The sequence below is a fragment of the Diceros bicornis genome, chromosome 15 (genome assembly GCF_020826845.1).
Source record: "Diceros bicornis minor isolate mBicDic1 chromosome 15, mDicBic1.mat.cur, whole genome shotgun sequence".
Lineage (NCBI taxonomy): Eukaryota > Metazoa > Chordata > Mammalia > Perissodactyla > Rhinocerotidae > Diceros > Diceros bicornis.
In genome coordinates this window covers 2,637,557-2,654,131 of record NC_080754.1, presented here as the reverse complement: position 1 = coordinate 2,654,131, position 16,575 = coordinate 2,637,557, and the positions used below count along the sequence as shown (strand labels likewise).

General features: G+C 35.7%; 1 protein-coding gene across 1 annotated transcript in view; it reads right to left on the bottom strand.

The window, feature by feature from the left end:
* The window catches only part of EPHA6 (EPH receptor A6), a 784,796-nt gene that overhangs the window by 278,818 nt on the left and 489,403 nt on the right, over positions 1-16,575 (bottom strand). Inside the window, 1 exon segment of the mRNA XM_058555640.1 lies at positions 14,205-14,329. Within this exon segment, the coding sequence (XP_058411623.1) occupies positions 14,205-14,329 (125 nt within the window).

Genomic DNA, 16,575 nt, shown 5'->3' with positions numbered 1-16,575 from the left:
TGCTTTCAGCTGCATTTTCTTCTAGACAGTTAACAAGCTTCAAGGTATCAAAGGAATAGATAAGACAGAATTACAAAACACACTCACATCTGGAGACTAACTAATATTGGATGATTATAATGGGACACTCATCGACTAATGCTAAGAGAAGTGGAATGTGACAAGTTAAAACAAGGAGTTGATAAACGCAGATGCTCAAACCAGGCTCGCCTTAGATGACAGGTAACTACTCCTAATGACTATCTTAACTCTTATTTTTCTCTGTAATTTTTCAGAGACAGTCACATCATCATACATTGTTTCCTTCACTTTATGAGGATCAGTGTTTGCATAACAAAAGGTGCTAAATGGAGAGGATTCTGAGTCACCTTTTTAGAGCAAAACCACCTAGATTACTGTGTTTTCTCAAGTTACCCTTCTGTTCTGCAAGAAAGACAATCAGGAAATGCTCTCCAGGCCATTTTAATAGGAAATACAAAAGCTTAGAAATCCCCTCTAAATAATTGAAGGCAACCATTAGGAGTACAGCCAACCAGTCTCTTAATGGAGAGGTCAGGAGGAATAGTGGGCACAGAACTTCTCTGAAAAGTCCAAGGAACATTTGGTGGTTTATAATTGATTTTTCTGGGCAGATTTCCTTTTTTCAAATAGTAATTATGTCAGTGTCATTAATAATGGCTGTTGCAAGGGGCCTTGCTTTACTCTCCAAGGCAAAAATTATATCTGGTCAGAATAATTATGTCTACTTATTTGAAGCAGAATACAGACAGGTTTTTTTCCCCCTCATTTGAGAATCTAAGACACTTAAGTCTTCCCCCGAGGAATCAGGATAATAATAGCAGAGCCGGGAAATGAAGCAGTTTACTACACATCCCTCACTATGCGGGAATGAGCAGAGAGTTTCACTGAAATAGTTTAACTCCCAGGGCACTTCTGTAGTAATTATTTTTTTTCTAAATTTTAAAGGCCTGATGCATTTCTTGAGGATGTTAACTATCTTTCTAAATTAAGAAAGTAAGCCACTTTCTCAAAGAAATTTCTTTTTAAAGAGATGCACTGATTAACAATTAGAAAAGATGAGCCAAATAGCAGAGTTCAGAGGATTAGTTGAAGCAGGGAAATGCCTCAGTTTTTGGCAATGCCTTCATTAAAATATCTACTCTAATATATTAGGTAATACAAATCCAGATAGAAATTTCTTGGGAAACGGCCTTTCTTGATTTAATTTTCTATTTATACACACACACACACACACACACACACAGATTCATACTATTTTGGCTAGTTTTGCCACACTACCAGTTGACCTATTAATTTTCCTATGACTCCTTATACAACTCTGCAGCACAATACTTACTTGTTTTTGATACTTTAATATTGATTTGAGAAAAGTTAAAATATTTTACTTTTTAATAATCTGAGAAGGTACTGTGTCGGTTCATATTATCAGGTTTAGAAATCTCTTTCATAAATTAAATTTTAATTATTTACACAATATTAGTTACTTCCTATATATCTTTACTAGCTAGGAGTGATTATACAGGGAAAGAAGACTTCTGTTGTTTCCAAATGTGGCTTTATCCTTTTGCAAAGCCAGGGAATTGTGCGCTCATGGGATCTAGTCTACTTTATCAAAATTTGTTAAAGTCTTGCAACAGTCAAAGCAACTTAAATCCTTAGTTGTGGCTGAATATAAGGCCAAAGGTGTAAGTTTTTCTTTTTAATCTTCATAATGAGGAGTATGCATGGGATTGCTTGGAAATGTAGTTACATTGTTTATTTTACTTTCATTTTAGAGACAGAAAAATAGCTACATGAGCTATTTAAATGATATGATTGAGTTATTTGAAAAAAAGAGATCCATTATATGTATTGTTAAGGTTTACGTGTTGAATTTTGGACAGCATTATCCATTCTTCTAGGGAAATTCTAAAAAGTGAAATGGCCTCATCACTGAAATATCTATTTTTAAAAACCATGGGCATTTCAGAATAGGTACATAGCATTTCCTCACAGATCGTTTTTCTGTTGAAGCCAAATTGAAGCAGCACAGATTCTCCCAAGAAGCTTGACGTGGTGGCCAGTCTCCAAGATTGACCCCAATGATCCCCCCCCGTCTAGTATTTACACCGTTATGCAATCCCTTCCATATTTATACCAGGGTTGGTCTGTGTGACCAACAGAATATGACCCAAGTGATGGTAACTTCCAAGATTAGATTATAAAAGATATTGCCTCTTTGGTCTTGAATGTGCATTCCTTTTAGAGGCGATTGGACCCATGTGATGAATAGCTAAAGCTTCCAAGAGTCACATGAGTGAGCTTGAAGAAAGATTCCCAGCCTCAGTTGAGCCTTCAGCTGACAGCTTGACTGCAACTCCATGGGAGGCCTTGAGCCAGAACCAGCCAGCTGAGCCACTCCTGGATTCCTGATTCTCAGACACTTTCAGAGATAATACAAATTCATTGTTTTAAGCTGCTAAGTTTTTGGGTAATTTGTTATACAGCAATAGAAAACTAATATAGTTGATCCATAGATGAGGTTAATGTTTAGCACCTTTTCATGTAAGGGTAGCCTATTACGTAACATCTTCCAGTTGGTGGTGCTTTCTAAGAAGAGACAGTATGGACTATTAGAAGAGGGCTGGCCTTGCATTCAGGACATCTGTATTGCAGTCTTGGACGATATCACACAAGCCACAATTATTGTGGGTCTAGTGTCCTAAGATACATGAGAGAGTTCGATTAAATTTGCTCTAATGACTATTAATATTTTTAAATTCTATAATTATAAGAGAGTTCTCATGCTCTCAGTTTGGGAATCTCGTTGCAAATGAAATCTTTAGTTATTTACCACAATATTGCCTACTTTTCAATATATCTCCATTCCCAGGAATGATTAATGATCAGGGAGAGAAGACTGCTATTGCAAAGATGGTAAATGAGGGAAAGAGATGTCAGCTATCACAGAGTCTCTGCATAATCTACTCTAGCCTTTTATGAAGACAGACAGAGAAGAAATGAAAACCGTGAGGCAAGAGATGAAAAAGCAGGCGCATTAAAGTAATTTTTCCCAACTAGAGAGTAATGAAATAGTAAAATCTGCCAAAATAAGTAGAACATCACGCTTCATGAACTGTTCTCATACAGCATAAAGAACTTGTCTTAAATAGAAGAGTGAGAATCCTGTATCAAAGCAAAATATAGCCTTGTTATTATCGATATATCTAATATGTACTTGGAAACTACAATAATAATGACATGTTTATGGCCATACTACTGTCCATTTATATTAATTTGTAGCAATAATTTTTTTGTCTCTTAATGTCAAATGTTTTACATTTCATAAAATGGGTAAATTTATATTTTAAAAAAATTTTGTAATTTCCAAATCAGAATATTATCACATGCTTATACTCAAACTTCTTCAGAGACAAAAAAATAATGTTACGGGATGGTATCAATTGGTTAATATTGATGCAGATGGTAGTTTTTAGATGTAGGACCTGGTTCTGCTCTGTAGTTTACGTATGAGTTACTGTCTTTACACCTGTTTGACTTATTACCACATCTTCTGTAGAAAAGAATAAGCCTTTTGATGCTCATGCTTGCAGTTGGGTAACAAAAATTTAAAGGACTTTCTATGCAGGGACTGGACCATATTAAAACCAAAACTGGTAGCGATATTGAAAGTAATACCAATTTTAGCAGGTTATATACACTGAGTGCTTACTCTTTCCAAGCAGTAAGTGAAGTGATTTACATTTAAAAGTATCATTTAATTTATTATTCATAATAGCTTATGTGGTTGTTATCATTTCTCCCCTAACAGATGAGGAAATTAAGGTTTAGGGCAATACAACTAGTTGTCTATGGTGCCACAGCAAATTAGTGTCACAGTCTGAATTCTAACCCAGGTCTGTCAAAATCCACGATGACTAGATAAAGTACTACTTCCTTCGATTCTCAAGGAGTTGAAAAAGAGTTTAAACATAATATAATAAGGCCATTTTCAATTTGGTTGACAGAAACTGAAGCCAAGGGAAATTTAAGGGCTTGTCCAGTTAGAGACAGAGCTGAGAGCAGAACTACCCAGTTCACTTTTATTTCAATTGCTCTATGATTTTAAATTATAGTACACTTTTGTTCTTATGTGTCAAATACTTTATTTTAAAAATATCAATATGAATTAACTAAAGAGCCACCAAAAATTAAATAACAGAAGAAAAAAGAAATAAGTAATAGCCTAGTAACTTTTAATGTTCCATCAATATCTAAATATATTTTATTACAGTTTCTTACTAAGTTGTCAGTTGGAGGTTAAAATCTAAGTGGTAATCATGAAGCAGGTAGGTGTCTCTCAATCAGCTAGTAGCTAATTAACTTGTCTTAAAATGAGTTAAAACAGGTAAAGTGCACTGAGTAAATGCTAGTATTGCTTTTGATTTTTTCATAATCCACGTTAGTTATTAACACCAAGATTTTGTTCTCTACCTTACTCAAGGCCAGAAAAGTAGTTTCAAAGATTAGAATTGCAAACATTTTAGCTTCCAACTCATTTTAATTTTTCTAATTTATAAAACAAAATCAAATTGTGGCCTTGCAGTAAATATGGCTTCCTTGCACCAACAGGGCAGGTTTCCCAACTTGGGATACACTAGAAACCTTGCATATTAGACTTCCCCTCTGGCAGTAAAAAATCTGGAAATAAAGTCAGGTAGCAGAGGCACAGAGCAGCTCACATATTACTTATGGAAAATTTTTATAAAAAGGTTGGGCTTTCTTTATACTATTATAATAGTTTGAAATCTATAGCGCCTAATAAAAACTGTGCTTAAAAATGCATGGTTTAAAAACACATACACACCTTTCACAAAAGCATTTATTGGAGTGAACTATTTCCAGGAAGGAAACTGCACCAAATTCCTGATTGGCTACCAAGAAAAGTCACGACTCTGCTGTATGGTCTTTATTTCCTCCATTAGCGTTTCCTAATAAATCCCTGAAGGAAAATGGAGCCAAACAATGCACTCTGTAAACAGCCACCTCATCTGTTTTAGGAAATCTCTCAAGGTAACTTCACAAGTTTTTTCATACAATTACAGGCTTCAACATCCTCAGAAGAAATAAATGCATCTTTGTTCCATTTATAAATTTTCTTATTAAGTGCCAGATGAAAGAGAGTAGCAGCAGAGTATGAGAAGAGAAAAAGTAAATTTATGGATTGGTAATTATGTTTGTACTTCCAGCCCCAAATGGTAATCATTTAAGGAATAGGCAAAAATATAGCTATATTTTTCACTGCATCTGAAGTGAGCAAATCTTGCATTTCTCCCCTGGGGAGTTAATGTCTCAGTGGACATTTTAATAAAGCCGTGACCAGGGGAGACTTGCGAAGTGTTAGAGACATAATCTAATTGCAGCTCTTAGTGTGAAATTTATATTAGAAAATCTGGCAAGATTTACCCACTGGCATTATATAGTAGGATGTACTCTTTCATCATTTTAGGATAGAAAGTTAGATGTCCGACTTGTACGTCTGGCTTTCAAAAGTAACAACATGATGTTTACATCTTCCGTTAATGGAAGAGTAGTTCTTTGAGGGCTGACTGAACGCAGCCTGAATTCAAGGCGATGTTACGGTCAAATAATTGGTGCCTGTCTGCAGGATTTCTGCTTGTTTGATTTTCACCAAACTAGATCAGAAGTTTGGAGGAAGTCTGAATTTGTGTCCTTGCTACTCTCCAGAAGGAATTTTCTGAAGGAATGAAAATATAATAGAAAAACCCTAATTTTGCATACTCCACAGCTACACTGGTTCTTGGCGGGCGTTAGCCCAAATACTTCACCTAGAGTGTTTCTAGTATTCCTTCCCACCACCTCCCCCACTAAAGGGACACTCTGACCCCCTGATAAGTGGAGATTGCGGGTTCTAAACCTCTACTCCGAGCTGTACGTTACACTGCATTATTTCTTCCCTCCAAACAATAACTTTTAAGAGGAGGTGGAAGTTTATGTGAGTAATTAATCATTTAAAAATAGCCTTATATTTTTCTATTTTCTTAGAAATGCAAAACTTGGTTGTAAAATATGTAGATTTCCACATTGTTGAAGAAACTGAATTACTCTTTCATCCTTATGGTTTTTATGTATTTCTTTTCTGTAATTTTTCTATATTTCATATTTTCATCGGAAACATTGAATCTCCCACTCCTTCCTTACTTTTACTTGATTATTTCTTATTACCTTGCACAGCAAAGCAAGATACATTAAAATAATAAGCTTATGCAATCATGGAATTTCAGAATTGGAAAACAACTTAGTTTACTTTATCCTCAAGAAAGAGACAAAGACATGGAATTTAGGAAAGTGATGAGGAAGCAATTTAAGAAAAGCATGACCAGGAAATTCCAGGCAACTGATTATGACTTTAGGACGTGAAATCGAATTAAAATGTTGTGGAGTTGAGAGCAGAGTGAGATACAGCAAGTTGGCAGGAGTGTGATCACTGTGCAGCCTTACCTGGTGTTACAAAAGAACATCAGGGCTCAGGCTGCATTTCTGGAGACTACATAAGAATCTTAGGCCCTCTGAGCATGTGGAGAGAGTATTGTTTTATTGTTCTTAGAAACCAGATCATAGACTTTTGATACTCGTTATGTTTATAACCTTCAGTTCAGTCTATAAATTTAGGTATATTCTAAAGTTTTGAATGAAATATATTTAGAGTACTTAGTTTATCAACTGTATTTTTCCCTTTTTTGGATGTACCAAATCTTTGACACACTAAACCCAGGTTATATAATTCTAAACAAAGCAATTTTTCACATCAAACAAAAGACAGTATAACTCTTATGAAACAGGAGACACTTTGAAGCTAGAGGAGTCAGTAGACACTTGGAATTTCATGTGCGTGCAGACTATGCTGATGCAATAGTGTAAATGTCTTTTCAATTCTTTCTATTCTGAAACGTTCAAACCATACAGATGCTGCTGTTGATGCAGCACTGGCACCAGTCCCAGGCCTGCTACCACAAGAATCTCTGCTCCAGGCACCGGGGGACTCTGCGGGCTCACTAAACCAGACAGGCTTCTACACTGTGTGGTGTTTGCTGCACAACATGGAAATTGGCTATGAAATCTCCACAATGAGTGTGTGTATCAGTAAATTCCCTTGCCGTCCAATTTATATCAGGTAATGTTATTTTAATTAGTACCAAATGCTCATATCCAATTTTTCCCATGGTGAACACTGCAACAAATAAGAATTATAAAAAAAAAAAAGAAAGAACACAAAACTTTACTTACCATCTTATGAATCTGCTGACTTGGTCCTTTATTTACTGCATTTTGCTTCACATGAATAGTTTAGTTCTAATTTACAAATCATGTAAATCTACGGAGGTCCTAGCCAGTTATAAAGACATTGCAATATTTAAGTTCATGGGTATGTTTGGAGGGTTGTGATTATTTGCCCCTTGTCCACACTTGATAAGGTAGGGTAATGAGAAGAGGCTCTAGAGACTCACAATTCAAAGTGTGGTCCTTAGCGCAGCAGTGCTAGCACTCCCTGGGAGCCTCTTCCAAATGCACATCCTCATCCCATCGCCTTAACCCACCTCCAGTCAACTGAGCCATGACCTGCATTTCAACATGATCCTCAGGTGATCCAGGTCCACACGCCCTCTGCCCCATCACTTTTCTTAGTTCCTGTGTAATATCGAATTTCGGTTTACACGCAAGTTTACATTTAGGTTATAAAATGTACACGTTAGATGGGCATAGGGGAAGGAGGATGCAGAGAATGAAGGAGAGATGGTCCTGTACCTAAATAGTGGATGGAGGTAAGACTGGCATTCGTGGAGGTGAAGAGAAAATTCTCTTCTTCCCTTGGGCAAACACCTAAGTGGAGGAACGAAACCAAAAGAAAATGAGGACTATATATTGACCATTTTATAAGGAAGGAAGAAAGGATTTTTTTTTTTCATTCTTTAGTTGATTATTTCTACAAGAATTGTTTCATATATTTTTAATCAAATAAAGTGATATATCTCTAGAAAAATGAGTGAAATTTATTGAATTATTATCTAGGGAAAAAACTATCTTGAGAAAATAGAATAGGAGGGGAGCAGAGGAAGAACGACTTATTGTGCAAAGCCTGATAATGAGAAGTATGTGACTTTCATAAAGGACCCCGGTGAATTCAACCTTCTCTCAAGAAAGGCTACCTTAAATCATCCCCAAGGGATGAAAATAGTTCCCATAATGAAAAGCTTCCCACAAATCTCCTCACCTTTTTTTTTAACAATACACTGTTCTCATGACCTGAAATTATATATTTTTACATAAAACTCATAGATACCTTACTCTATAATCAGTGGGCTAGGTGAAACAATGGCAAATTACTTTAATTCAGTATTTTATATAGATAAATATTGACCATCTGGATATAATAAATGTTTCCTTTCTTATGATGAATTTTCTTGAACAAAATCTAAAAACTGCTGACTTTGGGAAAAATTAACAGGAGAATTTTAAGGGAAAGACTTTACCAGTAAGAGTGTCTTTAAATACTGGATGTAGTAAGAATAACGAACTGTTATGGGGGACTCATGTTTGCAAAATGAGCTAACCAGTTGGTAATTAGTGGAGCTGTACAATGCCCTGGTGAGATAGGTATGTTTTATTGCTGCCATTTTACAGATGCAAGATAGGCATCAGAGAGTAATGAAGTGTTTGGCCTCAGGGACCCTAGAAAATCAGCATCAGCAGAAAGCACTGACATTTCCAAGACATCCAGTTGTGATGCAAGTATCATGGCCAGCGTTAACAACCACTGACTGGCTGTGCAATTTTGGTGAAGTTTCTGAGCTTCCTTGTGCCTTAGTTTCCTCATATGAAAAATGGGAAGAGTAATAGTATTTTATCTGAAAGGTCTGTTATTAGAATTAAATTATTTAATCCATGTAAAACACTTTAAAAAGTACCTGGCATAAAATCGGCCAACTATTATTGTGCATGAATTATTAGCTATGTGCCTTTCTGAGCGTGGGGATCTGAAAGTGGACAAAAGAAACCCCTGCCCTCATGACTTAGATTCTAGTTATGAACAGAGCACTCTCTCAACTGAGGGACATCTGTTTGTGGGTCTTTCTTAGAAAGACATAGGAAGAAATAAGAGGTCCTGAGGGCTTTCTTTCTTTTTTTTAATTGCTATGGGAAATTTCACAGTTGCTGGGTGACTTTTTTCAATTTCCTATGAATGAGTTCTGAACAAAGAGAGGATTTTACTAATTTACCTAGAATTTGATTGAAAGCAAACACATTGGGGGTTCAGTGACAAAGACAAACACGATACGACCTCCTTTCTTTAGGGGCTCACAAACCGGTAAGGGAGTCAGACACACACATACATGACTCTAATCAAGACTAATTCTCATAAATATAATTTAAAAATAGAGAAGCAAGAGAAAGAAGAGAAAAATAAGAGAAAAAAATTAAGAATGTGAACAGAAGGATAAAGAGGGAAGGAAGAGGAGAGATAAGGCAAAGGTATGTTGATATTCAATGGGATTGTTGATATTTTGTGACCGCAAGAGGGTTTGCAACATTTTGAAGGTGGAGACTGAGGGGTTGGGAGCAGATGATGTCTTAGTTCTGTTGAAATAACTTCCTAGACCCAAGATGGAGCTGCTCCTGCCCAGGTGCCACGTCAGCAAACGAAACTTAGAAGACTTTTGTGTCCCTGTAAATGCTTCACTTTACCAGAAGCACAGTGTATCCAGTCAGCCAGTCCCCAAACGCCAAGCCAGCTCTGGGCTCTACACTTGTTTCTTTGTTCCTTCTTATCCCACACAGGGTGGACCACGTGGCTCCAACCAATCAGACATTTGCTACTTTTCTTGTCCTTGTTCTTTATTCTTATCCTATGAAAGCTTCCTGCCGTCCCCCTATTTTGCAGCTCTCCAAATGGAGACTATCCACTTCATAAAGTGTTAAATAAAGTTTGTCTGTATCATCTAAATTGTCTTCATTTCTTTTTAACATTTCCCTCATTATGAGTAGGCCCTGCTTTTGGAGAAAAGCATTGTTAGTAAGCACAAAAAAGAAATTTTTTGGTAACTTATACTTGACTTTCTCCATTATTTTAAGTGCCTTTTCATATTCCCACTGTATTCACTTGACTTAAAAACAAATGAAAGACTTTTTGAGTATGAAAAGAGAAAAGTAACTAAGAATTGGGCAAGCACAACTAACTGAAGAGAGACTACGTAATTAGTTACAACCAACAAACTGTTTTCTTCTCCACGCTTCTCTCATCACACACACACAAGACAATAGAGCAGGGTCTTCATTTTTATATACAATTATGGTGTGAAGAATACTGTTCCCTGTGGTGAAGTATTTTTAAAAATGTGTATGTGCATTTAATTTCAGTAGCCACGAATGAAAAACTACAGTTACTTGAGGGTTGGGATAACATATCTACATAACTGTAGAGACACAAACACAGCATTTGGAAACAGCTAGAACTGTAAGAGATGATCTTCTTAGAGCCTTATTTTACAGATGAGAGAACAGGACTAAGCAAGTTAAGGTCTGAGTCAAACTCGAGTTTTTGAACACCCAGGCCAGGGCCTATTTCTAATCTATCACATTCTCTGAGCAAAGGTCACTGGTAACCACAGTATGTTGTTTGACCTCAGATATTTGTAGATACTTCACATTCCAAGCAGCTTAACTTCTTTTGTGATTTACAGAATAATGCGCCTAACACAATGAGAACTTAATAAAACAGCATGAATTCCTCAGAGAATAGTGTAAATATTGATCATTTGTGGATTTATTATGAGTTAGCCACACAGAATGACTTTGATTAAAAGGAAACATAAGGTTTAAACGCCATAAATTAAAGACTCAGGCACCAATATTAAAGACTGAGGAGAATACGAATAATACAATGAACTGAGGATTAAAATGCGCTCAGATCTCTGAGCACTGAGGTGCCTCAGGTTAACAGTTGGTGTGCCTCCAGATCCCCTTAGATCATCCCTACCTGTTCCTGCTCCCACACCCCAGCTTCTGTGTGTTTTGCTTTTTTTTTTTTTTTGTGAGGAGGATTAGCCCTGAGCTAACATCCATGCCAATCCTCCTCTTTTTTGCTGAGGAAGACTGGCCCTGGGCTAACATCCGTGCCCATCTTCCCCTACTTTATATGGGACGCTGCCACAGCACGGCTTAACAAGCAATGTGTCAGTGCGCGCCCAGGATCCAAACCTGCGAACCCCGGGCCACCGCAGCTGAGCGCACGCATTTAACCGCTGCGCCACCCGGCCTGCCCCCTGTGTGTTTTGCTTTTGAAGGCTTGTACCTGCCACCTTTTTTAGAGATCTCAACTTGGGCCACAGGAGCTACTACAGAGCACCAGAGTGCCTATGACTGTTTTCTGCAAACCACACATACATCTCCATTAAGGCTTGAAGCCGATGACCAACTGGAGCCAGAACATGGAGGCTCAGCTTCTTTGTCTCCACAGGGTGAACTCTGAGATGTAATTTAGACTCCAGGGCTCCCCTTGGCCACTCTGAGTTTGATTAGCATCTTCCTTCATAGTCCTGCTTCCCCCATTCTCTTACTAGCTCTCCTGGGAGCTTTCTTAAATAATCGCACACAAATTCCTGTCTCAGGACCTGCTTTTGGGCAACTAGATCTAAGACAACTACCAAAGCTACTTAGGATCCATCCATCTAACCATTCATCCATATTTGTCTATTCTTGCTACCTCCCTCTCTCCTCCTTGCCTCCATCCATGTACCTCTGTCCCCCATCCCACTCCAATCCGATAGGCAACACTTGAAACAGCATGGTGTGCACTCTATTCCAGTCTACATTTCTCTATACTTATATAATCGTACACAAATATACACATATGGGGGAATATCTGTACTCCAAAACCAGGATCTTTTGTACATCTAGTCCTTTGTGTCTTGCTTTTCTTACTGAACAATATTTAGGTTTCTAATAAAGAAGGAAATTTGCACTTTCAACTAAAAGTTCTATTGTAAGTTTCCATAGTTATAAGTTCTATAAAAATATTTGCTTGGAAGAAGAAACCGTGTTACAGATGCAGGTACGTAAAGTGTATAGTCAGAATTTGAAGTCACAGTTGGGAAAAGTTTTAATGGTGTCAATCACTTTGTGCTCTCTCTGAAAGGTTTGATATTCTAACACCTTTGACTCATTGACTATACATTGTGTATATATGTACAAAAAGATAATGATTTTTATTTAGTTTGCACGCTATTCTCGTGTTACTGTGTTCTGATTCTATATTGCATTATATTATATGCCAAATATTCCCCTAATGTTTTCTTAAATGATGTTTAATACTGATTTAGTGTGCTTTTCATCTTTAGGTCTGTTCACAGTTAATCTTTACAACCCACAAGAAGGGTTGATATCTTTATTTCCATTTTGTAAATGTGAATCTGAGACATAGGGAGATTAATTGACTTTTTCCTGGCCACACGCATAATGAGAGTCAGAGTCAGAACATGAATTAGGAATCCTTGGCTTCCAACCCCAATGTAATCTATTAGCACTGGATCATTGCCATTTTCTTACAAAATAAACTCCTGCATAATATTATTTATTCTATCAGTAAAACATGGGTATTATGTCAATTACTATCTTTCATAATCTTACTGATTTCTAAAATTTTGATTGGATGAATGTGGTTCCCTTTTTAGGGAATATATGATTTGTCCTTAATTGCAGATATTGCAAGGGATCTTCCTCTTCAAACATATGAAGTGTAAATGACTATGAAATGAGAGTGATTTCCTGTTTATAAAATATAACCTTTATAAAACACATAGAAATATTTTCATCCTGCAAAGTTGCTTATAAATATGAGTACATGAAGATCTATTTGAATTAGCGGACTGGAAATACGTATATTCTTCGACAAGAGGCAGGTCGTTAACACTTGAAAGGACAGTGTAACAGGCTTTCTGGGTACATGCTGGCCTGGCTAGTGTGCAGAACCTGCAATCCAATCTAAATTCAGTGAATTCCTCCTTTCTTAGACTGTGGATTTACCTACGTCAGTTAATAATGACAGTTTTCATTGACTACATAAGGCTGAGACTACTAGAGTGTCAAAAATGGGTACAGCCATACTACTGAGTTACCTTTTCCTTTTTCAAACTTACATTTGCTCAGAATCAGAACAGAAAATATAGAGTTCTAGTTCTCTTCTGAAATATGGAGTTCTATTTCTCTTCTTGCCCTATATTTCTTCATAGGAGACCTAAATTTGTGATATTCTTTTGCTTCTAGTAAGTTGCAGAAATGCAAGAAGTTCTTTCTTATTTTAGTATACCACTGGAAATAATATATAATTTCTACATTTAAAAATTTTTTAAATTTAATACTCCTGTTATCAATTTTTCAGAGTAGTATTAGAACAATGAGACATATTATCAGAATTGACTACATGGTCTGTTGTAATATCTGTGGTAACTATATCATAATGGTGAGAAGTATGGGAAAAAATCATAAAGGAAGAGTGTGAATACAATAAAGGTAAGGTGAGTTGGGAAAATATAGTAACTGAGAACAATTTTAAATGACAAAAATGGAAATTAAGGTTAACAGTTGTTTCATAACCAGATTTATCTTGCTAGCTTCTTATAAAATAAAACAGCTGACCTGAATGTAAAGAAAATTTTTAACTCACCAGCTATTTCCATTTATCCCTTAAATCATCCTTTCCAAATTATAGTGGACTGTAACCTTAAACTCTTTCGCAAAGGATATGGCCCACACAAACTTGCTTTAGGTTATGGTAACTCCATTTTACCATTTCTTGCCAAGTGAATTTTGGAAACAATGTTATGTCAACTAACTGTAAGTTGCAGGAGTTACCACTTCTTACTATATTGTAAAACTCTCTAGAGCAAGTCATGACAGAGATGAACATCTGTGTCTTCTACTTTAATATGACATAAAACAAGACAAATTAAGAAATAAAAAGCACATCAGTGAATTACAGAGTATTCAAAGGCACAGTAGGTATGAGGTTAGGCCAAAGAAGAACAAGTTTTCAAGTAAAATAATATAGCATAACAACATGCTCAATATATACATATATGCATATATATGTATATGTAGTTTTTTAAGAAGCTCCAAATAAGACCTACTTTCTCATAGTACTTGATCTCGTAGTCCAGTATGGCTCCATTGGAAAAAGCAGGTGCTTGCCATGATAGGGCAATGCTATTTTGGGACGCCCAGTCCTTCCTTACCATACCTATCAGGGAAGGTGCTGAAAGGAAAGAAAATAACTAAGAATTAATTGGCAGGAATCATTCTCCATAATCCTTTAATACTTTGTCTTCCAAGGAAAACATAAGTCTTGTTGAATAGGACATCAGTTGTTGATGTCAGATTAATAAAACAGGCTTAAGATCTACTCTATTCAATCCAAATAAAGTATTAAAATATATGTATAAACACTACTAGGGAACATAGGAAAAACTCAAATAGTCCAAAAATAAGGGTCAGAACTCACCATCTTGGTTTTGTTAGAGGAGAACATTTTTCTTTAAACTGGCTTTGGTTTTGAGCTATGACATGAAGTATAATACACTTGGCTCCTATATTTTATCTAAGCTTAATCTGCTATAGAAAAATCCTCTCCAGTTACAAGATCTTCAAACTTGGTTCTTTACAAAGTTTCAGTACTTTAAAAAAGTTTACATCACAAACTTCTTAACTACATCAAATTATTGCTTATTAATGTGAGGATTATTTCCTTTGCATGGTTTCTGTGACATTTGCATAAAATTGAAATATTTAACTTCTGAAGTTTATTTTCAGAATCATATCTTTTTTCCTATATAACATTGTTTTAACAATCCAATTGTAATCTAAAGTAATCTTATGTTAAACTTCCGAAATTTACCTAGAATGTATACACTGTAGATTCTTTTCTCTAACAACATACTTCTCATTTTTAAGTATTCTAATTTTTAAAAACAGTAGTTTTCTTATATAGAAGTTAAAAGTCACTCATAAAAAGAGAAATACAAATTAAATACACTGAGATACCATTTCTCATCCATCAGATTGGCAAAAAATCCAAAAATCTGACACTGGCTCTGTTGGCTAGGCTCTAGGAGGAAGCACTTTAATACACTGTTGGTGGGAATGCAAAATGGAACAACTCTCAGGAAGGGAAATTCAACAATTTAAGGCCAATTATATGTTCACGTAGACTTTGGCCTTTTGGAACCTATTCCAAAGAGACACTGCACAAATAAGAAGTGACATATTTACAAGACTATTCACTGAGATTTATTTGTAAAGACTGGAAACAATTTAAATGTCCATCAATAAAAGACTGGTTGAAAAAACTATGCTACATCCATTGGTGAATTATGAAGTTGTAAAAAGGAATTGTGACTATCTATAAATACTACAATGGAGTTATTTCAGGATGTGTTTTTAAGTGAAAAAAGTAAGGTGGAGAAAAATGTATAAAAAACAATATAGTAATAAAAAGGATAAACCTAAGAATAAAAAATAATAACAATGGTCACCCTTACAGGATGAGAGGCAATAGGATGGACACTACACAGTTAGAAGCTAGACCTCTCAGAATGTACTTTCCCTGAAGATTTACTTTGGAACCATGTAACTATCCTAAATGACTAGAAAACAAATTAACATTTAAAAAAGCAATCTCAAAAAATGAAAAAAAAATAAAGAAACCCGTGTGATGAGTTGGAGGTATAGCCTCCAAGAGGAACTACTTAAAGTGACCTTAAAGCACAGTAACTTAACATACACCCCAATGGGATATATTTTAAGAATTGAAAACAACTGCAAAAATTATTAAACTGTTTAATAGTGATATTGTTGGTGGTGGTATTGGTATTGTAATTCTGAATCTATGTGTGTATATTGAGGGATAAAGCGAATGAGTAATTATGTTGGTGTTACTGAGAACTAGGATTTCTTTCTTCCTCCGGAGAAAGAAGATACAGATGTCAGATCAATGAAGATAAGCAAAAACTCCATAGAAGTCAAGTCATATGATATAGAATGATACAGAAACATCATTAGAAAATGATACAGAAATATCATTATGAACTCATGATATCTTTCCAATTCATTTTCAGAAATCCATTCAAACATACCGATCACAGGTGAGAACAGGATTTGAAAAAATGATTCTCTATAATTAAGATGAATATACTTTAAATTTCTAAGAAAGACTCAGGTTTTAAGTTTGGTATTTTATTTCTGAATGTTGCCTTTGTAGCTTAAGGATAAAGTAGTTTCTTAAATTTATCAGAATGGCAAGTTTGGTTCTCCTAAGGAAATGAGTACTTTAGAAACTATATTTAAAACTCTTTCCAGCTATTCAAAGAAAGCACTATTGTGGGGCTAAAATATATTCTTAAACATGAGCAATAATTACAGAAATTGCCAAGAAATGGAAGAGTTTGTGCCACAAGCTAAAACAGAAATGGATAAAGTGGCAAATAAGAAAAAGTGTTCAGATAA